This window comes from Nipponia nippon, unplaced genomic scaffold (genome assembly GCF_047370975.1).
Source record: "Nipponia nippon isolate SJK-2023a ecotype South Korea unplaced genomic scaffold, ASM4737097v1 scaffold_3, whole genome shotgun sequence".
Classification (NCBI taxonomy): domain Eukaryota; kingdom Metazoa; phylum Chordata; class Aves; order Pelecaniformes; family Threskiornithidae; genus Nipponia; species Nipponia nippon.
Window position 1 is genome coordinate 65,843,956 of NW_028262347.1, and position 26,378 is coordinate 65,870,333.

General features: G+C 43.4%; 1 protein-coding gene across 1 annotated transcript in view; it reads left to right on the top strand.

Moving 5' to 3' along the window:
- Nucleotides 1-15,380: 15,380 nt before the first annotated feature.
- The window catches only part of FAM180A (family with sequence similarity 180 member A), a 29,771-nt gene continuing 18,773 nt past the window's right edge, over nucleotides 15,381-26,378 (top strand). Inside the window, exon 1 of the mRNA XM_009473627.2 lies at nucleotides 15,381-15,623. Coding sequence (XP_009471902.1) covers nucleotides 15,548-15,623 — 76 coding nt within the window. The 5' untranslated portion in view covers nucleotides 15,381-15,547. The remainder of the gene's footprint in view (nucleotides 15,624-26,378) is intronic.

The window sequence follows — 26,378 nt, forward strand, 5'->3', positions numbered from 1 at the left end:
TCATGAGATTCAGGTCTCTACTGACCAAGGTTGGAACTAAAATCTTAGAAGCAGCTACTGAAAGTGGTACTCAGGTAGCAGCACCAGCATTTCACCCTTTTTTGGTAGAAGCCATCTATCCCAGTGAGGCATTTGGGAAATATATTCCTAGTGCAGTGCCTGCTCACTTGAGTTACACTACTTTCTTTCTGCCACACAATTTGAGATTTGCTTTTACAAATTTTTCACAGTGTACATTAATTTCTTATTTCTTAACCTTTTCCAGTGCCTCTCCAAATATTGATCTGTACTCAGCAAATATTTTCTTTCTTCTGATTATATGTAGCCCTCACATACTTACAGATACTGTTAGAAGGGCTTTTACCCTGTAGGCAGAATTTTAGTCTTGCAATCAGTCATACATTGAAATTTTTATTTCAGAAAACAAGAGTTCTTTTCCTGCAATTGTGGGACAAGGCATTTTAAATACAAAAATAGCTCCAGGCCCAGGCTAATGGTTATAAGGCTCTAAAGAATACAACATTAATTTTGTCAAGACAATTTGAACCGAATGCTATTCATATCAAACAGAAACATACCTTCCTAGTTATCACAGACGCCGAATATCAATGGTGTCATTTTCTCACCACAAACTGCTAATTAAAAAAAAAATAAAAATCTATGTAATGCTCCCTTGTTAAGAACAAACAGTTCATTTAAATAGGATACATAGCTTTCATGCCAAGTTTGAGAACCTGAAAATTTAATTTCTGTGTGGGAGGAAGAAGTGTGCTTTTTTCCTTGCCTAAATACAACTTTCCTCGTTATAAAAAAAAGGGCCTCCGAACCACAGTGGAACTTCTTCCTGTGGTGTCCCAGATGACCTACCATGGTGACAGCAGGAACACGTGCTGTGTGTTTCCTTTCCAGGTGTTACTGTGGCTGCAGAGCACCTGTGCACAGCTAGCTTCTTCAGAGAGCTTCTGTTTCTCCAGTACAGACTGTTTCTGCCACTGAAGGGTTACACTTCTGCTTCCACCATCGTATACCCCAGTTGCACCAGCTGAGACGGGCCATGGTGTACCAGCACACGGCAAATGCTTGTTGGGTTTTTTTGACTCCTGGGTGTGCAGTTCTGTATTAGTCCCCTATGGGTGTCAGCCCCCTCAGCAGTACCTGTGGTCCTAACTCCATGTCTCTCATAGGGAGATGGTCTAGAGTGCTTTCCCAACCGATTGCAGGAAAACTTTTCTGCCCTTTGTGGGGACTGGAGTGGAAAGTGAACTGTTGGGAAAAGGCTTGAGGGACTGCAGATGTCCTTCTGCACTCATATAGGTTGGTCTGTCCCCTCAGAGGAAGGAGAGGGGATGCCAGCCCAAGCCCCAGCAGATCCCAGGGTATGACCGCCAGGCATAGAAATCCACTAATCCAGGTCAGAGACTGCTCCATATAGGAACCTGCTTTAACTGTGCAGAGAAGATTCAGGCTAAGACACAGCCACAAGCTAAATAAAACACATTTTTCCTTTCCCTGTCACAGTGGTGAAAACTAATTTTAAAAGTATGTGCTCATTATGAGCTTGACAAAGAGCCTGTTGGGCATCTTCCTAATTACTTCAATAGCCTTGGGTGGGGTCTTGGACATTTTGGTTACCTTTTTCTGCCAATGGGGTCAGATGCTTCCTCTGTGGTGATGTGTCTGCACGTGGGAGAGAGAGACAGCGTTGGGAAGGCATTGGCACGTACGTCTTCTCTGCCTCTCCTGGAATTCAGTAATGCCTCAGCGACTATTTAGCAAGCCACAGGGAACCACAGAGAGTAGGCACTTGTGGATATTATAATTAGGAGTAGCTAATGAGAGCATTTGGACAAAGAGGGAGGCAGAGTAAACAACCATGGGTAAACTGCTTCAAAGCCACAAACTTGGCATACAGCGCTTGGCTCCCAGCTGTCCTCTGCTCCTGCCATTCCCCCTACCCCAGGGCTGATACCAGGAGGAAGCAAGACACAGGGTCACTATAAGAGGAGACTGTGGCACAACGAGGTAGAGAGAGGTAAGAGCGACAGACAGAGCAACCGTAGCTGCTGGAGAGAGTGTAAATCCTCCCCGCTTTGTGGCTGCTAGTGGGTCAACACACTGGGGGAAGCAGTCTCTGCTTGACCATCTGAATGTCCTGTCACCTTTCTGGCAGTCAAACACCAAACAGGAAGTTCCTCCCCATTCAGCTATCCATAAAGACCTAACAGCTCTGTTGCAAATATTATTCCGTGATTAAAATGGGACTCCTGCAATATGTACGAGCCCTTGCCTGAGAGGGTCTTTCAGGACCAAGCCCTAGTTTACTAGGAGAAAATTAGAATAACGTCAGAGCTATTATCTCCCTGGGACACATGCTTGAACCCATTTATCTGTTAAGTTTCTTTCTGCTTTCCAACTAAAGACAGCAGGACATGCACATCCCCAGAGAGAGGGGGTGGAGGGAATAAAAGAGGTTATTGTCACAGAGGCAGTAACCTGCAAAATCTGCAAAGCTGCCTTCATCTTTTTCCTTTGTTGTCCAATGTTTCAGAAACTTAGCTCAGCTGTTGGTGTTTTCCATTAGGCTTACTGTCAAAATAAAAATAAAAGAGGAAGATAGTGGCTGAAAGAGAAGGAGAAGAGAAGGGATCAACCATCGTTATTTTATAATTTCAAAAAGGATTATGTTAAATTCCTTTTATTTCTGTTTCCCCAGTTTGCTAACATTTACATTTAATCTCACTTTGATACTTACCAGCATCTGCTTCAGCATAATCTGTCTCCTTCCCTTATTCTCCCATTTTGACTAAAACATGGCATAACCATTAGATCGAGCTCTTAAAGGTACAGGGTCACATTTTGCTTTTCCCTCAGTTATGCTGGAAACGGCCAGCATTATGTGGGGAGACAGAGGGACCTTTTAGAAGGGAAATGTACATAATTTTGGAACACTCCACTCATCTGGTCCCATTGTTTTAGTTCAATGATCAAGAAGTTATACAGGTCACAAAAGGAGGTTACCTAATAATGACCTTAATAGTGATATAGACTCTACATTCAGAGATTACTGGGGCATAGAAGTGGTCCCAAGAGGACTGTGTCTGGACACTTTTTCCTAGTCTTTTTTTCAAGTGCTCTTTGGTTCCTAAATAACCTGCTAGCACACACTATGCACAACACTGTTATCACTGTAGTTGTGCCTACTTGTTTTCAGATAAAATTCGCCACACATGCTTTCCGTATCCAACCAGCCCTGCACCCCTTTGTTAGCACAAGGCATGAGATCAGTCCTGGAGGGGAACCAGCTCCAGGCCAGTGAGGCCAAGTAGTTCCCAGCTGCACCAGCCTGACCTGTTAAATGGCAAGGAAGACAGACCAGTTAGGGGCTCAGACTTGTAATGAGGCTACAGGAGTGAATGAAGCCATGCTGGCCAGAGCAGAGGAGCCTGTCCTTGTACCCCAACATGGAGCACAGGCTTCCCCTGGTGTCTAGGAGGGATGAGGCTGTTCATGGACCAATAAGCCCCTTGGTAAATCAGCTCCTGTAATAATCAGTGGAAACATCAGGCTAGGAATGCCCAGCATCCTGAGGCTATAAAGCTCCTGAATCATGTTGTGACTAAATCCTCAGAAAATTGTTCTAAGATGGATTTTCCGTATTTTTTTCTCATCTCCAGCCATGCTCTGCAGCTTGGTTCAAACCTTTGCTTCCATACTACTACTGCACATGCATTTGTCAGAATGTTACCTCTTCCACATTTCTTCTCCTCTGCTCTCTTCTCTATTTTACTGTCTGCCCTGCAGCACTGCACCAGTGGGGTTATTCCTTATCTCCCATTACACCTCTGCATGCTCTCCTGACCACCTTATTTCTGCATGAGAGCACTGTAAAAGCTTGCCAGTCTCTGTTGTATCAGTTAATCCCACCATGCCAGTAGTGTTGCATAGCTGTCCTACTGTGGGCTCCTACAAGTGGGGACCTAGTACGAACAGTGGGGTGGGTCTAGTGTGGTTTTGCCCAGCTCCCATCATACCTCCCTCAACAGAGTGTTGATGGCACCTAGCCTCTGCAGCCTATAGACCAGATGCATTTGTCTTTCCTGTACTCTGGGTAGTGATACCAATGCACTCTCTTGATGCTGAGCTCTTCCAGGCAGATCCACATTATTAGAGATATAAATTCTGCTTGATGAAACCTAATATCTGAAGCCTGGTTTAAAGACAGGATATCACAATCGTGTGAACACAGATGTATGGAAGACAGACAGACAGATAGGCATCTTGTTTTGCATTAGGCATTTGCATGTTTCTCCAAAGAGGATATTCATAAAATCTGTATCTGTAGATAAAAACCTACCACTGCTTTCTGTGGAGCCTGACATAATGATTTGGCTCCAAGAGAAGCCAAACTGGAAACATTTCTTCAATGGTTTGCATAATCCTTTTGAGCTTTGTGAGCTCAACTAAAAGAAGTACTAAATCCAAGCCATTCTTGGTTTGGATTTTAGTACCCAAACCTCACTTAATGAGGTTTATTAAGCCTAGTTCTGCTTATTATATCTCCTGTTACAGGGGCACAATTAATGCTGAGTGGAAACTAGGCTTCCTGCCCTGCGAAAGTTTTCCCATTGTCAAAAATGTTATGTCTGTGTTAAGACAAATCCAACACCTTTCAGAGAGCGAGGTTCGACTTCACTCTTCTTTTATTAAAGTGGTTTCACTTTGTGTAAGTAATTACTTGTTGAGAAGAAGAGTGAGTAAGGTGTTAACTAGGGTTATAACGTTCTCATGGGATGTGGAGAAGGCAAGTTGGGATCTCTGCCTCAGTTAATATTGGTTTGCTTGAAGGAAATGGAGTGCTTGCAATAGAGGAGCCTGAAGGACTCTCTTCTCATGTAGTCAATAGACAGATAAGGCTCTTGTATCAGATGTGGGAGTTACAAGGACTTGAATCCGAGTTTTCCATTCCTTGTAGCAGTACACTGTAAGATTTCATTCATCCACTGAGGACCGAGTGCTCTCTCAAGTTTGACCAACAGTTCCCTCTAGTGCTTAGAAACGTTTCCTCCCAGAAATGTTCCCTCTGGTGTTTAGAAATGTTTCCTCACAGAACTGGTCCATGCATTTTCCTATACCTTGGAAAATTTCAATTTCATTTAACTGATGTTTTCCAAGAAGAAACATGCTCATCATACAGTTCCCTACCATCTCTAGATTACCTGAATCTCATTGATTTTACTGTTTAGAAAAGGGAGACAGTACTTTCTCCCTCTATTCTGCAGAATGGCTATCATTATGTGTAAACACTTCTCTTGTTTAGCCACAGGTGATGTACACGAAATGAGGTTGGTGTGGCCTCTGTTACAGTTTTTGCTATTGTGTACTACAGAAACAGCTGGGAACAACGGTAATGGTTCAAGCTCCATTGAACTAAAGCAACTTAGCAATAGGGAATTGTTTAGCCTACAGATACAAGCTAGGTCTCTCTCAGCATGGCCAATACCATTAGTTCACTGGAGGTTTGGTGCAAGTCTGGAGCTGATTAGGCTGTTCTCTTGGTCTCTTGGCACATGATAGCACAGCCCAGGATGCAAGGAGCAGCTGATACAGCTTCTGACGAATGACAGGTTCAAACATCTGAGAGGTAAGGTCGCTGCAGTGCAAGTGATTCCGTACCACCGTGTTTTGCAGGTATGAAAGACAGCTTTCCCTCTTTCTGAGGGAGCTGCTCTAAGCAGTACACTCTCTCCCTCCATATGCATACACATACACATGCATATATGCTTATATGTATAGTTCTTCAAGGAAAAAAAAGGAGGTGAGAATTTGCTGGTTTTTCCACTACATTTGCTTTCAAGCTTTTGTGCCAAGCTGAGGAAGGAAGTGAGAACACTTCAGAGAGAAACTAGCCCACACCCTTCTCACCAATGAGAAAGGTAATTTGGTTGTGTTGTCAACCATGCACTGCGCCGCACACAATCAAGAAATCTTGGCAGATAATAAGAACACTACACTATTAATTTTAGTGGTTTGCAGGTGCTAGGCACAAGAGAGGCAGACTGTTCTGGAAGGGATGAGAGAAATGTAGCAGGCAGCAGCACCACAAGCTAGATTTTCCCCCGCAGCAACATGTCTGACACAATTGGCAGCTCATTTCTCCTGCCCTTGGACGTGAGCTGCTTTTGAATGCCTTCCTTGTGCTAGGGCTGGTACTGAGCTAAATGTGGGCCTGATGCCAATGATTACAATTCCCATTAGCTGGAATATACATTAACTTGAGAGGCTGTGGACCTCTCCAGCGAGGGAATAACCTGCTGTGTGCATCCATTATTTTTTTGGAGGAGAGGGAACTCTGTTGTGTGCATATTATTCACTCACACAATGTGTTTTTTTGGTTTTCTTTTTGTTTTTTTTTAGGAAACTGGCACTATTGAAAACAGTTTTATAAAGGCCCTGGGCCAGTTTCATCACCACACTGTAGCGCTTTAGGTTGTCAAGCAATGTGGCACTGGGCGGCTGCAGCCTGCTGGGGATGAGGACACACCCCAGCAACAGGCGGCTCCTCAAACCCAGCAGGATGGCTGGGAAGTTTGCCTCTACCTCTGTCCCACCACGTATGTACACGCAAGGCAAGAGGATGCCCTACGAGCCTGAGCAGAGAGAGGGATCACAGCTGGGACAAAGTCTCTTGAAAGCTGCAATGGTTTAAAGCAGCTGGGAGAGCTCTTTTGAACCCAGGGCATTACCTGTGGTTTACACTCACCTTTGCTCCTTTACCCTTGAATGAATCTGCCATCCTGGACAGATTTTAGCTATAAGCATGACTTGTTAAATCAATGATCTGTCTCTCCTCCTGAAGCCTAAGATACAGTCTAGGACTTTAAGATGCTATTCACTTTACAGCTGTTTATCAAGAAAAATCCTGGTTCACAAGTGGGAAAAGTGTGTCTTGAACAATCATTCAACACTTCATGTGTTCAGGATATTGATTGCTACTTTAGCCTGTGTAGCCTAGGAGATTTAATTGGTTCTGACCTCCTTTTCCTCTCCAGCCTGTGTGTTATTTTCTGTGCTGTCAGTAAAACTGTGTGTCTCAGCTCTTATCATTACGATCAAGTTGCTGTTTCACAAAAGGGAGCCGAGGAAAGGACCGGAGAAGTGAGGAGCTAGTATCTGCTGCCGCTCTTGTGTGTCCTCACATCCTCCCACCACTGAAACAGGTGTCTTGATTTTTACCTTGGAGGAGCTGGTCATTTTTTTGTCCTCTAAGGCTGCTAAACAAATCTGTGTGCTAAGTATCTCTGTTGGTTAGGTCATTCGGAAATGAATCAGGATGTGACCTGTTTGAATAAAGTAAAGTGAAAATTCTTTTTTCTCTTCCTTCGTCTTTGTGGCTGACGACAATCAGAGGCACAGTATGGTGGATTGATTGGACATCTAAAGCACCTCAGAGCCTCAGCAGAGGTGAAGGCTCATGTGTGCTTGGTATGGCACAGAGTCTCTGGCCAAAAGATTTTGCAGTCTAAAAAGATAAACAGATGAGGAACAAAGGCAGCATTGTCTTCCCTTTTCTGCACATAGGAAACCAAGGCAGAGAAGTCAATGGTTTACTCAAAGTTTGCATTTTGCCTGAAGCTTGCATCGCACAGAGAAAGAAATAGAAGGATCCCTGAATTCCTCTTGAAGACCTTTGCCACAAAGTTGTACTCATATTTGAAAACTTTGCTGTTTCAGAAAATGATCAATTGGTTCTCTGGAGGTGTTACAGCCAAGCATACTGGTAGCATGGAGAAGTATCTCTTGCATCTGTGAAGATCTGTACATTCTCAGTGGATCTGAGGTGTCAGGCACACATCAGGCCTCACATTTTTTTAGGATGTTTTGACTCCCTGCATCCTCCCTACATGCAAACTGGTTTAAGGGGCTTATTTAGGCAAGTAGACACTAGAAGATTTCATTTTGCAGCAGAAATACAATTGCTTTGTGATTTCTCAATGTAAAAAAGCTTGATGGGGTAGGGAATGCTCATTTTGCAGAGGGGAATGTTCAGTCTGCAGACTAGGATATCTTAAGGTTCAGATTTTGCTTTGCAGGTCACCTGTTGCATCTTTCATTACTTTACCCACATGGCTGCTGAAGGAGAAAGGAAGAGTTGTACCACTCTTCTGCTTCCATCTGGAGGGAATGGGTTGAGTTGTCCTCTCATCTCACTCCTGTTTTAAATCACCCGCACTCCCCTGAAGAGTCCCACCAGTGCTACACTGGAGTAAACAAGTGGGAATGTCAGCGTGTTAACCGGCAGGAGCAGTAGGCAGAAGAAGTTTTCAGAGCAGGAACAACTGGGATCTAACTTTCATGTCTCCCTTTGACTGAAGTTTTATCTCAGGTCCTTTGAAAAAGAGCCCAACTCTGTTCAGTTCCTGTGCCTGTATGCTGATGCCATAACTTCATCTGCATTTGGTGCTCATTCTTAATCCCACTCCTCTTCTGTCAACCTCTGTGTATGATCCAGACTCATCCCACTCCCGTTTGATTCTTTATGTAATGCCACTGCATTACACCTCACCTCTAATACTATCACCACATAATCCATCTTTACCGTGTCTCTAATCTCTTAGTTTCATAATTATTAGTCAGAGCTTTTGCCTCTGTCTTTACCCCAGGACAATTTCCATCCACAATTTCAACAAACTGATGAATCTAGGGTTGACTAAAACATAAAATCTGTAGAAAGCTCTGGTCTGGTTGTTCCCAGTAATGACTTGTGGTAATGAGCTTATGTTTATCATTTGGTGTTTTTCTCTGCTCCAGAGATGGCATCAGTTATTCTTGATTTTATATAGTCAAGCTCTGGTTTTGTTTTGGATTTAACATTTCATGGTTATATTTACTGAAGAGATTTTTTTTTTTCTGCTGTTCTGAGGATTCAATCATAAAACTCCCCCTGTGAATATTCACTGCTGTCATTATTGACTTTCTAGGCTGAAAGGAAGGAAATTCTCTGCATAGCTGACCTTCCTTTATGATATTAGCAGTGATTTGTGACAGAAACTTCTTGTCTGCTTCATTTCAGACCTCATCCTACAGTAGCACTGCTAACAGCATTTTCTGTTGCTTAACTGCAAGTCATGGCCTTGGTGTTTGCATTGGCTTTGTGCCACTGGAGCTTACACTGGCGTCCAACAGGTTGCAAAAAAGCAGAACTGATGAAGCCTTTGAAAAGTTTAATTTTCCAAAAGGGTTATGCTGCATTACCCAGCAAGGACTACATGCTTATAAGCTGGTATAAATCAGCACAGATTCTCTAAGGTAGGTGTAGCTCTAGTGATTTACATCAGCAACTTCCCTAGCAGCCACAAGGAAAATTAAGAGTCTGTATTTTATAAGGTGAAGCGAGAGAAGGAAGTCAGACTCCCATCAGTGAGTTTCCATGCTAGCTTCTACTGACTACTGTATCTCCATGATCCTTCTTCTGTGGGCTGGTGTGAGTAGCACCACCTTGACTGATGCTTGAGGAACTGAACAAAAAAACCTTTGCATGTTGTCTTGAAAATTTTGAGGGAAAAGGTGGCATCCTTAATTTTTATGTAATGCAACACACACTGGACCAAAGCAGCCTTACTAGCACATCAGTTTTATGAAGTGTTGATGTAGGAGACACCCTGGCTCAGCATCGCTGGACTTAACTATGTGCATGCTTAGCTTTGCTCTCAGCTGTATTCACAGCCCCAGTATCTGTACAGTGCCTGGGGAGAAAGCCTGATGTCTGAGAATGATTCACATAATCCAGGCTGAAACACAGAGACTATCTAAGCTAGTCAAGAGGAAATACCAAGGAGAAAGGGGCATATTAAATTTCGTGTCTCTTTGGAGCTTAAAGCTAGTGGGAGTTATTTGTCTCTGCTCAGGTTTTCATTGCAAACATGAATCCTCTCCTGACTTCTTATACCTAAAACAGGAGAGAGATCTCTTCTTAGTTAATTAGTTAGTGTACTCAACTAGGATCCAAGAACCTGGGTTCAAATGCCTCTTCTTCCTGAGGCAACTTGAAGTTTCATCTTTCATATGAACCTGGTGAATAATGAATTATCAATGGAATGTATTCTGCTCCCAAATAAAAAAGATAGGTAGGTAGTAAGACCTGCATCTCATGTGTGAGTGCTGTGATCATGGTGAAAGAGTCATCCTCACATTCCTTCTCTCTGCCACAATGAATATGTAATTACCTCCCGCAGATAGTAACAGATTCAACAACAGAGTTCAAAAGCTCCATCCCAGAAGATCTTGTAATTCAGGTCTTAGAGTCATCTCTTACGGTATGTATTCACATCTGCTTAGGCAGAGAAAGGATCTGAGCCAGGACACCTTATAAAACAGGAGACTTCTCAAACAATCAAGTCACAGAGTAAAATATGTGCCTCATCTGCTTCCCGATTATATGGAAAAAAACCTGAAATAGGTAACATGGGACTTGAGAAGGGGCATTTTCATTCACATATTTTTGTAAATATTAAGGCAAGTCTCAATATTTTGTTTAAAATATGAAATTATGTGTTTTCAATGTTTTCAAGGTAGATACAGTGATACAAGCATTTAAGGAACCTCACAAGGGAAGCTTAGGCACACAAGGAATTCAGATATCTGCAAAGCTGCATGGGCAGAATTTAAATTTTGGTTATTTAAATGTAGATCTGTAAAGTATCAGCGCAGCATCTAAGTGCTCTTGTGAATGTGATCTCAGAGAGCTCAATCAAGGTAGCAAGGGAGCTCTGGGGCAGAAGGACAACTAAAAGATGCCTCGAAGTCCCTTCCAACTTACAACTCCATTACACTATATGACTATGTAAGGTTCATCCTGGCTGCTGTTGCTTTGAGGCTCGGTCAGATTCTGCCATACGAATCATTGCTGCAGGAAGCTGCAATCTCAGCTGAGGGGCCAGCAAGAGTTACTATGGATAATGAGGTTCAAATGCCAGTAGTCCAGTTTTGAAAGAACTTCTTTTCTTCTCCTGGGAGCTTGGGTACAGCTATGTTTTTTTTCTCTCTTTGTGCTCCTAGTTATCAGGGTATTTCTTGGCCTCTCATGGAAACTACTTACTCTTTTTGGTAGATGGCACTAGTGCTGTACGAGTTGCTGCAGTGCCAGATCGGGGCCTTCTATTTTGGGCAGAGGCATGGATCAGCCCTTGTTTTCTATCCCCAGCTCTACCATCAATTCATTCAGTGAGTGAGTCACTTTGTGTGCCTGTCTCCATTTATCCATCTCTATGGTAGGAAGGCAACCAATGTCTGTGTCATGCATTAATACTGTTCCACTGTGCTGGCATACTAGCAGGCAGATGCTGCGCTGCCTATGGTGCAGGGCAGGGTTCTGGCTGCAGAGCAGAGTTTCTGGTTCAGAGGAACTTCCTCCCTGCTCAGACTCTGTTTTCTAATTGAAACAATGCAAATCTAAAAAATATCTGTGTTTGATAGATTTGCAAGGGACTCTCACAGCGACTGAGGCGTCAGGGCAGACTGCAACCCTGCCTTGGGTTTGGCAGAAGCTCATCAAAGCCAAAGCTCAACTGACATCATGAGCTGGTATTCTCCAGTGAAAAAGAGTTTATTTTTCTTGAAAGACCCACAGGCTGCTGATCTTGGATTACCCGTTGCCTTGTTTACCCTTCTGTTATCTTTTTAGATTATAAGTTATTTCACACAATGAGCTACTAAAAAGACACATAAGGGCACCTCACCTGAAGCACTGGTCACTCCAGAGCATCCCCTGGGAAATACAGGATTTCTACACTCAGCCTGCTGAAGTTGTCCTTTCACCATGACAGCATCTGTGATGGGAAAGAAGGACAGCTTTGGAGTGCTACTACCAGCTCTCTGTTCTCACTGTGCATGGGCTGCAAAAAGGCAGCTGGCAGCTTCCCTGTTTCGTCTTCACCCACTTCTTTCCTCCCTGCCTTATTTCCAGGTTTCTTAAAAAGACTGTGTGGGAGCAGCAGTGTGTACAGACACTCACTGACAGCATCAGGATGGAAAAATCAAATGGAAAAGCTGTTCCTTTGGTATCTAGTCATATCACTGAGAGTTTCATAAATGTCCATTTGCACCTCAAACAGCCTTCCAGAGGCAGCAGTCAGTCACACCTTTCCTGTGCCTGAATGGTCTTGCAGATGCTAGGAGCACTGGAGGACTCACAGCTCCAACACCTGAATTTATGAGAATTGGTAAAACATAAATATTCACCTGAACATGACTGTGACAGCGTCTAGCACTACACTGATTTAAGACCTGGATATTGACCAGCCGGCAGACCAGCTCTCAGCCTTCTGGCTTCAGCAGAATGGTACATGGTACACTCTTCTACCAGACACATCTTCAGGATGAATTCTTCGCCGTAAAGCTCCTCTGCTTGATACTGCCAAAGCAATCTAGGAGTGTTTAGTATTTATAAATAGTGAGGATTTCTACCCTGCTTCAGCATTCATTATAGTTGCAGTGATTCAAACCTCCAGCATAGGCAGAAACTGCCTTGAGCTGAAACCAAGCAACTATCTAATAAAATATAGTCATGAGATGAATAGAAGCTGTATAGTTGAAGTGCCCTGAGCGTGCTTGAAAGATTTATTTCCTGGCTTCATCTGCAGGGCTTTTTAATAGGGAAGATATGACTCTCTGTGTATATACATCCATGTGGGAGAGAAAAAGTTCTACAGTTCTAAGGGGCGAAAGGAGCATTTACACTTCTTCACAAGATGCCACAAGGAAAGCATTCTTTATTTTACATGGACCTCATATTTACAGCTATATTTTCTGTAAGAAAACAGATGTGAGTGCATCATTCACAGTCTTGAAGTCAAATTTGCCCTGCAGTTGTGGTACATACGGAGAGGCAGTCAAAGCTGGAATGCCTGAAGACTGCAATGAGGAGTGGGGCCTTGAACCACAGATGGGGAGAGTTTGTATTTGAGCTCAGACAAAGAAAAGGCTGCTAGAGAGGATTCTGTAGCCAGACTCAGATTAAGGAGAAATAAATAATAATAATAATAAAAATCACATATAATGTAGCTTCAGAGCAACATCTCCAGGGTCTGAAAAAGGAGAGATCAGTAATCATTTCATACTCTCATATGCCTTTCACCTGTATGCCAGTCTTCTCACACATCTCTTCTGTCCCTCTCAGCTGCTTTCTGCAACATAGTTCCTATTCTGGTTTAGAGGCGGATGGAGCCTGTCTGTCCTCTTTCATCCTCTCTTATCAGCTGCTATTTCCTTAGATGCGAACAATGAAATGATACAGCATCTCAGAAGAGTTTCCACCCCCCTCCCCAAATACTACTGCAAATGTGTTCCTTTGTTACCCCACAGGATTTTAAGTTTTCTCATAATGTTCTTTCATTTCTGAAGCCTGCAAAGTGCATCCTAAGGGCTGCTTCTGCCTTGTCTACCTGACTTTGAAACATTGTTTTCACAGACCCTGCTGACATTAAGATCACCATGCCAGAGTAGCTAGGCTGATGCAGTTAAGTTAATGAAGCCATCTATACCCACTGTGTTTGCTTGCTAGAGGGCTTTCACTAAGGTGGTTTACTAAATTAAAGTGTACGTCCTCAAGCCCTCCCCACTGGTTGAAGTCTTTCCAGTAGGAGTTATACCACAATGTTTTTTCCTCAGCAGTTGACAGATCATTATCCCCTTACTATGGTGCAGCTTGCACCTTCTTGATGCAAATCATCTTGATGCACATCATCTCAGAATTGGCCATGCTGATGACTGGATCCACCTCCTCCAGAGAGCAACTCATCCTGTCCTAACTGACTTATCTGAGCTAAGTAGGAATAATCATCCTCTTGTGGCATCTCTCTTTCTCTCTCCCCCTCTCTAGGGAATGTAAAACTAGTTTACTCTAGCTCCATAATTTCCAGACAGATACATATGAGTGAGGCCACTCCTAGCTTTAACCTTGCATTCAGACCCATCCCTAATATGTTATGGTAACAAGAAGACTATATAGCGAGAGAGTTAGTTAGCCACCCTCTGCATGAATTATACCTTTTGTCATCTGCTTGGCATGTAAAATACTGTCTTACGTTCATGTGCTGTTCATGTGGGTGTAACCTGAGGCAGTCTGAGTGTAGGAAAATCTGTACATAGGAAAAGAAGTGGAGTCGCCTTAAGCAAGACAACCTTATTTGACCCTCCTCCTTCCTTTACAGCTGGTGTTACTTGAAGCTGGGACAGAGAAGAATGAGGGAACTGAGGCTAAGGCCAGACTTTGGCATGAGGCAGACAGGAGCTGAACAGGTTTTCTCCATGCCTTCCTGCCAGTGCCCATTAATCCTGAACCACAGTGCCCTCTGTCATTCCAGCTCTTGGTCCTTCCCCTTAATTCTTCTATTTATACATTCTGAGCTGGAGTCTCCTTTCTTACGTGCCAATTTTACACCAGTGTAAATTCATGGATGTCTGTGGATTTGTTCCTGGCTTACACTCACCTATAAAAGAAGAGAATTAGACTCATCACTTCTAGGCACCAAATGGAGTATTGCCTATCCCTTGATTCTGCTAAATACTCCTTGTGTTCCTATTTTTCATTGGTCTGCTCCAACACACAGCAACCTGCTGTTATGCCAGTTCTGTATTCCCACAAAGCGCCTCCTGATGCTGCTGCTGAAGCTGTGCCAGGGACAGTACATACCTGCAGCTTCCTCCATGCTGGGTCGCTCTGGGATAAACGCTTCTGGCGTGACACCACCACTGGGGCCAGTGTCAGCAAAGAGATGTCTATCAGTAGCCTTTTTGTTCAGCATCACCTCTCCACATTCAGCCTGGCTATTGTAGATTGTCCTTAGGATTGCTTAGTGTTCCCCACAGTACCGTTGAAGAGAGCCAGTTAAGGATTTGGACCTTCCTGTTCTCTGCCCTGGCCAAATGGAGGAAAAGGCCAGGGCTCGTCTTGCAGAACTGAAGTCTAAGCGCAGCATTATATGTTCTTAATAAAGGAGTGATTATATGAATCACAGTAGCAAAATGTTCTTGCAGAGCTCATGCCCCACTCCCTGACTTAAGCATCCAAGGGCAGCTGTACATCATTCCAGAGGAGGCTTTCACCTTAGACGTGGGTTAGTGTATAGCCCCCTGCTTTACAGAGGAGTGGCTACAGAGCTAGGATTCAAGAGTGTCCTTTAATGAAGTTACTTCTGGCTGTTCATTGGACAAAAATAAATTCCAACTGGCCCATATAACAAATGAAACTCAACTACAAAAATGTAATGATATTTATTCACACAGCTGCCAGCAAACTCACATGCACCATGAGTCATTCCAGATGTGGATAAAAACAAAGTCTGTCTGTGAAAGTAAGTTTCCTGATCCCGAGGAGACTTGGTTTGGGAGAGGAGCTGCACACTGACTTCAGCTGTACTCAGAAGAGCAGACAGGTTCTCCTTCAAAGGGGGAGGGGGAGAGGAAAAGCCATTTATTTATTCCTGAAAAGAAAGGAGGTAGGAAATTTAAAAGCTACTATACTGTAGACATACGTATTTTAAAGAGAAGGATGCTTTGGAAGACTTTGTTGCTGCTGCTGTTCTATTACAGTGCTCATGCCACTGTGACCCACAAATGGAGCAGAGGTAAGATTTAAACATGAAAAACTATTTAAGAGAAAACTTTGAGTTTGTAGGTTTGGTCTGAAATTATATTCCATTATACATATATATACATATATATACAATTTGTCCCTCCCAACTTTGGAATTCTTTTTCTCCATTAAACAGTTAAGCTAAATAATTGTATAGACAAATAGAAAAATACACATGCATAAGTGCATAAAGGTAAAATGATATATGTATTCTATTATAATACAAATATATATAAAAAATATCCCAAGAACCAAAACTACATCCTTTTCTCACTTTTTCCTTTCTCTCTCCTTCTCCTTTTTCTCCTGTATTAACAAAAATTATAGGTCATGAAACCTTAAAGCAAAAGCCTTTGCAGTCACAGGTGGCATAATCTTCTGCTCCACCAGGCAGATACCTGGTAATATTAAGCACAACAATGCCTGGATTGTGCAAAGTGCCTAGGAATGCCCACGACTATACCCTGACATACAACACAGAGAAAGCTACATGCAGTGTTATCAGGCTTCAGCTGCCAATAAGACAGTATATAGTTGTGACATTTTTGTATTCAAGTGTGTGACAATAACATATTAAATGGTTTGCAACTGTTGGATTGCATAGGAGATGCTTGCCTAAAAGCTAGTGATGATGTCCTTTCCCTTTTTTTGTTTTATTCTCTCCTCCGGTATTTGGCACAGGTTCGGTAGCTGCTGGAAGTGGAGAAAGGAAACACCTCCCAAAAGATTTCTTTGGTTCTGATATTGAAATTCACAGATATTTAAAGGAACCGGAGTCTCTTAAAAAATCAAGCATTCAGATGCCCCCCTGTCCACCCCAATCTCCCTTGCCTTCCTCGTTATAGCTGGTTCCTTTCTAGTCTGCTCTTTGGGTTTGGTTTTGATTTTGTAGAGGAGGCAATGACTGAATGAAGCAATGAAGAGCTACACAATTCTGCTAAGGCTGTATGAATGCTTAGTTGTTCCTTACAGTTAGTGGAGGCTCACTGACAGGGCATTGACCTGGAACTCAGAATGGCAGGTTCTTTCCCCAGCTTTTCCATCAGCCTCTGGGATGATACTGGATGAGTCATTATACCTGCATGTACCTTACTTTTCTGTTACTGTATAATAGAGGTAATGACACCAATTGTCATCATAAAATACCTTAATTCTGTAGATAAGAGTTTGTCTTTTCAGGGATGACACATAAAAAGGTGAGGAAATCAGAACTAGATCTGCATATATGAAAAATAAACCAGCCCTACCTTCTGGATTAATGAGGCCACCTTATATATGAAATGGAAAAAAAGGAAAAAGAAAGGGATTCATTCCCATGAACTAATCACTATGCAATTTAAGGATATTCTTCACTTTTGCTAACACACTTATTTTAATTAAACAACAACACCACAAACCTAAAAGGAATCCATGCAACTATTAAAGTCCAATTTTAATCTCCATGAATATTTAAAGGAAAACATCAGAAATGTATTGTGCCTTTTGGGAAGGCAGATTGTTTTCAAGCTGGAAGCTCTAGAGCTTGTTTCTGGAGACTTCAGAGGGAAGAGAAGATTCATTCCCTGTTGTGATAAGTAGTTCAGTTCTCACAAATATCATATAGAGATATCTGCTGAGGAGGAAGCCAGATTTCTTCTCCAGAGCTGCTGGGACTATTCAGCTCCAAATATGTTTTAGAGGCATGACTCCTTCAACAACAGCTACTTCAGAGAACCTCCACTCCCCTAAACTGTCTATGTGTCAGTCCAACCAATCCCATCCTAATCTGCAGTATCTAGAGGGCCAAAGCACTGTCCTAATTTTTGAATTGCTTAGAAACCTAAGAGGAAATCTGAGGCACGACACACCCTTCTGCACACTCAGAGCTCTTCCCTCCCTCCACAAATGACAACTGACTCTTGTCTGGGTTAAACCTCAGTCATTTAAGCCTTATCCAGCTCCTGATCTGAGTTTTGCAATGGAAAAGCAAAGACAGATCAGCATCTGCCCTGATGGAAATGAAAGACAGATCTGCATATCATCTCCAAGTTGACTAGTAGTCCAGATTTTTGCAAAACAGTAGGACAAAAGGTCCTGCTTTAATTACCAACACTTGTTGTTTGCAATAGAAACGAACAGTCAATATTGGGTAAAACAAGGTCTAGCTTTTACCGTGTTTTCACTAGGGGGCACTGGGTGACCTTTGGATGCCCACCCCTTGTAATCAAGTATTTAAGCTTTGGCACAAGAAAGTCAGATGTGAGGAAAGATGAACATACTTGTGCTAACTGGTGAATGGGAACTCCAGACTGCCACCTCCCTTTTCCCTTTGCTTTTACGAGCATCGATGAATGGAAAAAAAGCATTTCTGACAGGGAAACAGAGCATTTGTTTTTTACTTCCTCAGCAATTTGCATTACAAATGTCACACACTCCTCAGCCTGCCTAGATCCAGCTGTGGACATTGGTCCAGAAGTCACAGGTAAAGCTTGGTCCCTAGGATGGACATGTACAGAATAATAAAGAAAAGATCTTGAGTGGTGATGAAACAATTTGCTTGTCATCATCTCAGGTTTCCTTGATCCTCTTGCAGGCTTAGCTGTATGGTATTACCCTCTCAGATTTTGTGAAGCACCTGTCTAGAGAGAAAAGGCAATGTTAGGTTTCTACTGAGTGATATTCTGTATGAGACAGTAGAGGTGAGGTCATATTAATTCCTGAAGGTCCCAAATAAGAATTCCAGATCTTAAGAGATATTTTTGATGGAGAAATCAAAGAACAAATCCTGTTCTTTGACAACAAAAACAAAAAAAAAACCCCATGCAGCTGTGGTAACTGGAGACAGCATCACTGCTTGCCACACAGTTGCTTTCATTAAGCTGCTCTAACAAGTACTAACACATTGGACACCAGAAGTTAGCTTCAGATCTGTATTATAAAAATTGCCTGTTCCGTGAGGAGAAAGTCTAAGGCAATCCTTATTAGCATGTTTCATCTCAGCTGGCTGTAGTTTATTTGCTATAAGGGCTTCCTGATTCAAATAAATGGCACACAAACAGTAGCATACTTGCTATGTAGTTGCTCAGGGAGTGAAGATGCAGTACAATTTCTTGTGGTTGTGGCTTCTTGGACATTTTGTACCCCGTCTCTAGTACTCGGTGAAAGTCAAATGGTTGTTCCATAACACCAGGGGAACAGTTTATTGTCCTTAGAGACTTTCTGCAGAAGGACTTACTTGGAAGAACACAAGGACCATCCTCCTTGATTTCCCCATGACAGTGCAAACTTTTAGCATTTGCTCTAGTGTTGTGGCAACTGAGCTTGTGAGTTTGATGGAGCAGCTGCTACAGGAGCAACTTTTGCAGGCTGCTTCTGCTTGTGGGCTTAGCCACAGCAGGCTGGCAGCTCTTCAGTGCCAGGAGAGGAAGGACTATGTAGAAGAGAAAGAGAGACTGGCTGGTGCTAGAAAGCCAGCCGGTCCTTCTATAAGGAAGCAGTGTTTAACATATTCTATACTTTGGCATCATTTGCTACATACCAGGTTGCTGGTGATCTTGACATGTAGGCAAAGGATGAGTGCCTTGGAGATTAGGGCATGCACTGCATCCCCACACCTTTCGACCTTACTTGCCTCTCTTCCCCCACATCTCATATTGCATCCTTACAGCCAGGCACTCCCTTCTCAAGCAACTTCTGGGATTCCACAGCTGACAGTAGCCCTTATTTCACATTTTTGGCTTGGACAGCATGAGCAGAGGGAATGTGGCCTGAACACAGCATGTAATTACAACACAAATGGTCAAACACATATACACATGTATGCCCAGTGGGCCTTGAGTATACCAGGATATGGTCTTGGCTTATTTAGGACATGCTGAGGTTTCCAAAGGTCTCGTCCAAAGGTAAAAAGAAATTACACCAGCTGGACCGGCTAGAAGAACTTTTTAAAATGGAACATCCATTTAACTTCCTTTAATTTCCATAAAGCCATTTTTATCCAATTCTTAAAATATGTAGTGCCCATAAAGCAAAGAAAGATATGAAATGTTATGAAACAGAGCCAGCCCTGTCTAAACATGGCTGTGTAAAGAATGTTTCTTCTTATGGAGAAAATGCAGTGTTTCCCTTTTCCCTGGCTCCCATGTGATCACTTGGAAAATTGCCTCAACTGCCCCAACTTCCCTGCTTGTTGGACCCATTCCAGTGACCTCACTGGAGCTGCAAAAGACTTGATCAATCTGCTGCAGAGGTTTTTCCCACCTACCCCAAGTCTGTTCCATAAGTCTGTACCAGTTCCTGGGAATGCATGTGTGTAGGCTGGAGTCTCCTGGTCTGGGGGTTTATTTGCCTGATGCAAATTATTACTGCACCAAGTATTGCAACTGTACCTGTAAAGAGAGGGAGGCACTACCTGACGGGCAGTCTGGGATTGGGCATTAGCTTTGCAGCTGGATGACCTGAAGAAGGCAATTTATATACCTACGCTTTTGCTTCCTGAATTCCTTTGCAAAGAGCTGTATAAGAGACGAATATAAATGTATGTCGTAGACCTAAAAATAGATCCTTAAAAACCAAATTGTCCTACACTGTAAGTAGTAGGAAGGAGGCATTAGAAGAATATTTTCTGCCCTTTAAGAAATTAGAATAAAGCAAAGACAAAAACATGTTTTCAAGCAGGTCTGGAAAATATTTGAGAATTAATGAACTAAAGAGGCAACTAGGATATCTGCATGGCACAATGGTGTGTGGAGCCGAGATCACAGACCCAAGGCCGAGGCAAGCTGCCTGCTTTGCACGTCACAGGACAGTGCAGGGACTCTAGCTGGTGTCCCAGCAGGGTGATAGTCACGTGCATGGCATGTGCCCAAGGGACTGAGCTCTGCCTTTCAAGAGGGATCACCTGTAGACCCAGTGCCACACTGGTATGGTCATACTGCTTCTGGCTCTGACATCTCTGCGCTATGCTTTGCTCTGCAGCACAGATGTGGCCCTCCTGTTCCTTGTGGCAGATCCCTTGGCCATCAGCTGTGGTGGCAGCGTGAAACTATTAAACAAAGTGCTATTGCAGGAAGATTGGGCAGAGGACTGAAGAAGGGGCTGAAAAGGGATTAGTTATCAGTACCTGGGAAAGCTGCTTGGTGTTGTGAAAGGTAGCTAGAATGTAACATTCTCTGAATGGATTTAATCTGTGCAGGATAAATACCCAGTAGGGTAGGGCTGCTACTGTAATCAAAATCCTTTCTAGCATGTCCTGATTCCCCAAATGCTCCTTTAGGGGCAGACTTAATTAATTTAATCTGCACGGAGGATGATCCATGAATCAGAATTCACAGTGGATACCTGAAACTGGGAGACATAGAAAGGATGCTTAAAAAAATTAAAGTTTAAAATCTCTTCTAGGGCAATGTTGCTAAACTGTGGTGAGATCAGAGGGAGGATAGATTATAGAAGCTTCCACATTTTAGTTTAGATCACAGATGGATATTGTAGTCTATAAAAGCAGTCATGCTGTTAGCAAGGAAGGATCTAAGTGATTCTAGAGGCTCTTTTCACCATAGGAAGCAGCCAAAAAATGGCTAAAGCTTACAGCTCATACAGTCATAAACTGGTTGACAGAATCAAAAGTTAAAAAGAGAAAGGAGCTAGATAATTTTGAGGAAATCTAGGTAAGCAACAAGAGGAAGACACATGAGGTAAAGCCATTTTCTCTTTGATACGTGCTAGACTAAATGAGAACTATGAGCTGAAAGTGGCACCAGCAGAATCTTCTCAGTGATCCCAGTTCCATCCCACTACTGAGGACTGGCAAGTCAGTAAGACATTTCCTGCCACTTTGGTAATTTTTTTAGGATTCCTGCATGCTATAGTGTCCCATCTATTTGTCTTAGTCATGGGATCCAGATCAGTTTGCACAAGGGTCCTCCCGTCCCAACCAAAGTCCAGCTCAGAAGCACCTTCTGCCATTCAAATCCCTCCTTACACTTTCACATGGAAATAGCTCCCTTAACGTTACTTTTAACAACCCCCTCACTGCTCTTAATGCATGCTGTTAAGCCAATGGTCCCTTCCATAGGTGAAGCAGCTCTGTTATGAAATAACATGAAAATAATGAAATAACTCATGTACACATGCAAAGACTGTAGAGCACTCTGTGAGTTCCCTCTTGATTATCTTATACTCAACTGCTGGGCCTAGAGACCCCACTGGTACCTGGCATTATGCAAACACACAGAGAAAAAAAAAAAATCTTTCCTTCTCCAAAGAACTTTCAGTGCAATTAAGGAGAGGAAATGTTAACATCCTTTTTCATTGTGAGGCATGGAGTAATTAAGTCACTTGCCCCAGATCTCTTCAGGATGACTAGTGTGCATGTAGTCCTGTATGTTGCTAATAGCGGTGACTTTTTTTATTCTGTTTCTGAAGCATAAAGTGCTTTTCTTGTTTTTTTGGGGTAGATCATGCCAGATTCAGCAGGAGCGTAATGACTTCTCAGGCAGAAAGAAATCCTGTCAGAAGCACTGAATAGTACAATGCCATTGAAAGGAAATTCAGCAGGTCTTAACGAACATCATCAGGCTGCAGAGGCTCTGATTACTCAAATAGTGACAGGCAAGATGTAAATTGCTGAGGTAAAGCACTGAGTGGTGGAGCAATTAACTCTGCATGCAGTGTCTGTGCTCAGGTTCAAGGCAGGTCAGGACCCAGAGGACCGGCCTAGGGTGCTGGAGACAAACACCTGTGCTTGCCTGTGTGCACAGCTTGCACCCACTTTGAGCTGGGGTTCTGCAAAACCATGCACTCTCCCTCTGCACTCCAGTGGCTCTGCTGAAGGAAGCTGAGTCCATCCAAGACGCAGAGAAGCTAGCTGGGTGCATGGACCTGGCTGCACCAAAACAGGGAGCTGTGTGAGCATCCTGGTTTGAAGTGGGCAAACCAGTCTGCTCCTTGCTTTAAAAGCACTGAAATATGCAAACCAGCACTGTGAGTTTTGGCACTCTTGGGAGTGAGGCCACAATCTCGGTCATTATCTGGAGTTTGATTTCCTGTAGTAACCCTGATTGTTAAAAGCTTCCAGCCCAACTGTGTTATTTGTGGGTTAGAGTGTTTTTCAGCAAAATGGCACTGGCATGGGTGAAGCTCATGCAGGTCAGCTACATGGATAGCTGATGGTGGGAAGCAGAGGAAGAGATGTATCAAAACATCACAAAAAGAAAAAAAAAGGCAACTTGAAGATGAGCTGCAAGTAACACTTGTGGGGAGACACACAGACAAAAGTCCCCAAGGGGACAGTCATCTATGGGGTTTTCTCTCCCACTGGAAGGAACGAAAGCAGAGGGAGGGATCCTGTATGCCTCTATTGTCCCCCTGTCTCTCATTCCCCTGAAATCCTGTTTTATTTGGCTATTGCTATGGCAGCTTTATGGCATATCCCCCACAGAATACTTGCTAATACAGACATTAAACTAGCCTGAGTCCGTACCACAAGTCGCAGGGCTCCCTTGCCTGCTCAGTAGCTAACCCTTAGCCGGTAACTCTTTTTTCTCCCCTGAGGTGTTCCAGGCTGCAGCAATAACCTGGCTCCTCTTGTCTCGCTATCACAGTGCTTGTGGCAGGACGAGCTCAGTGCTGGGCTTGAAAGTAAGAGGAATGTGAGAAGGAGAGGTTCAGAGTTAAATAAGCTCCACTATTGCCAGTTTCCGCAAACATTCCTTTCCTCTGGTGAAAGCGTATGTGGGGCCCTTCCTGGCCCAGTTTGCTGATTAGGTTTGGCAGCTCCCCAGTTCCCCTGAGATCGGCACGCATACCACTCGTCCTCTGGAAATTCCTCCCCAGCCACAGGGAAACAGGTCACCAGCCAGAAGCCAGGCTCCAAACTCGCTGAGTCTCTCTCCACTCAGGAGGAGCCAGGTGGGTAGCTGAAAAAAAGTTGCTGAGAAAGGGAAAAATAAGTTGTTCAAAGCTCGGAGGTTATTTGGGAGGAAATGGGACAGTGCAAGGGCAATGCTGTGCTGCAGTCTTGTGTTGGATGCCCAAGTGCACAAGGTCTTCTGCAATGTCTGCATGACCCCCCCACCCCCTGGCACGGCACTGGGGGAACAGAGCACTTTGGTTGGGTTTTACCTAATTGTGAAGAGAGTAAACTGCACTGGACTGGATGTGGATATCTGCTGTGAGCGAGAACATCAGGATTTCATTGTCTCCATCTATTTGGTAGGTGGTGGCATGCCCCAAATGGAGCCGATGCTTCTAATCTCTTCTCTGTCATGGAATGAGTACAGACTTTCCAATCTGGCAGTACTTATTTGAGCCACAGAAAGGGAGACAAGAGAGGCAAAGGCAAAAGGCAGAGATGCTGAGAAAGAATAGAGAAAAAGCTGGAGGTAAAAATGGCGAATGGAAGGAATGAGAGGAAAAGAAGAGAAGGGGAAAGTGTGGAGAGAGAGAAAATGTGATAAATATGCATGGAAAAGATTAAAGCACACATATGTTTAAGATTAAGGTAGCATTCACCCCCTTGTCAACATGGTACACATCCCCATTTGAACCCGCCCTTCAGAAGATGCCCAGCTGTCACAGCTGGTCTTCATCTTATCTGTCTGCTTCTCAGACTCATAGGATGGTTGCATTTCTCTGGAGCTGGAACTGCCTTTTTCTCATGTAAGCAGGACTCATGTTTGCTTCTGGTTCCCACCAGCCTCTCAGCACACCAGGATATTGAGATAGACTAGTCTGGGCAATTCACCACTGGTCACAGTACAAAAGTTAAAGTTACTGCCACTGAACCAGCAATATCTCGAGGTCTCTGCACACCTCTTCTTTTTTTTGCCTCCCTTTGAGCTTTCTAAACCATGTAGGTATGAAAAAAGACTCTTCCCACTGCCCAAGAACTAGGCTGTTTTATTCCATGGAAGCTGCAAGAAACTTGCTCTTTTACAGGGCTATGGGGCTACAGCATTTCCCATTAATACTACACAAGCTTTCCCATTAACACCAGTCATAGCAACAGTGCCACAGCTGCACAAGTCCCTGTTTCCCCCTATCAGTCCCTGGAGGAATGGATGAAGTTCTGCAAGCTCTCGGTTTCCTCCCTGGTTTTCATAATGCTCACAGCCATGACGTTATGTTTTTGTTTATGCCTGGCTCTGAAGAAACACAAAATAATTGTTTATTGAATTTATTTATTACATGCAGATTTTATGTCTGAGGGAAGTGTTAGTGTCTTAAACCCTCTCCTAAAATAAAAGACATTTAAGGCATGCCTCATTTTTATTTACTGCAATTGTTCATGGCTTGGCATTAAACAAACTCCATTTCCAGTTAAACACTACTTGTAGACATCCTAATATAGTACAGCATGTGTTAAGTGAAACCATTCATTTGTCATAGTCTCAGCAACTTCTCATTTTCTCGATTGCCTTGCCGATTTGGCAGAATGTTTTGGAAGGTAATAAGTCTAATGATAAAAACATATATACTGCTTGTTTTATTGCTTTCTACCACCAGGGTTTTTAATAAACAGAGCTCAAAGGGACTGACCTACCTTGACTTGTACTTAGCAAATCTAAAGCTCAGTTGGGTCCTCACAAAGATGTAAGGATGGAAAAGTATCCAAAGATTTTTCCACACTGGGGTGTCCCATAACAGGAATCAGATACGATCAACACAAATCAGATACAATCAGGCCCAGTTAGGTTCAAGTGGCAAAGGGCAGCATTTGACTGCCATGTTGGGGTCTCCAGCAGAAGGAGGATGATGACGTACCCCTGCTTCCACACAGGATGCCTGGAAGAAGCCAGGGTGAAATGGACAGGCAGCATGGTGTCTGAGCTCAGCTCAGAGGATCCCAGTTTTGATGAATGGACTACAGATACGAGGTGTCCTCTGTCAACCATCAAGAACAGCCAAAACCTGCTTTCTGGCCCAGGCTTGGGGTTTTTAGCTGCCTTATCTAATCTTCCTGCCTTCCCGTACCAGGCCCCTGTCTGTCAATGTGCCCCATCTCTCCCTAAAACCAGCCCTGCTGCACAGAGGGAAGACAGCAGCCACTTGGCTGAGGTCTGGGTGATGCTACATGCTGTGGATGGAGGGAATCCTCCAGGAACACAGAGAGCTGAGAGTGGGATTTAGATGTTTAGCAACGGGACTGAGAAATATGAGGCAGTCACAAGATGGCAGTCACACAGATTGGGGGCTCGTCTTGCCATGGTGCTGCATATCTCATGCTCACAGCGGGGAAATGCTGTGGGCTCCAGCTGATGAAGAAGTCTGTCTTTAAAGAGTCTGCCTGGTAAATAGCTAAGTGTTAGGGATACCATAAGAACTTGTATTTCCCTAGAAAGACACTCCTTTTCTAGCCAGAAATTGTATTTAGAGAGCAGGCTGTTGGATATTTGCTGGGAATTTCTGGATGCCCTTCAAACCCTGAATAACTAACTGCATGTGCCACAGACCATCAATCCAGCACACGTCTGGTTATGTCAGCCCTAATCTCTGTGCATGCTGCTCACAGCTAGCGTGGTCCAACTGAGGTGAACTCCAAAGCTGAACAACATGTGCATATGTGTCCTCCAAAGGAACATATGGGGACTCTTAAGCAAAATATCACCCTCAAGGCAAAGAGCTCAGTTTCTACTTGCACAAATTTGTCAGTGAGGTAAATGTAACCAACTCATCACGTCTTAAATACTCTATACCTCTCCTTCCTTTCTATTTAGATGATCAAAGATGGAAATGTGTATCATATCCAGCTGGCTTTTCAGACCCATCT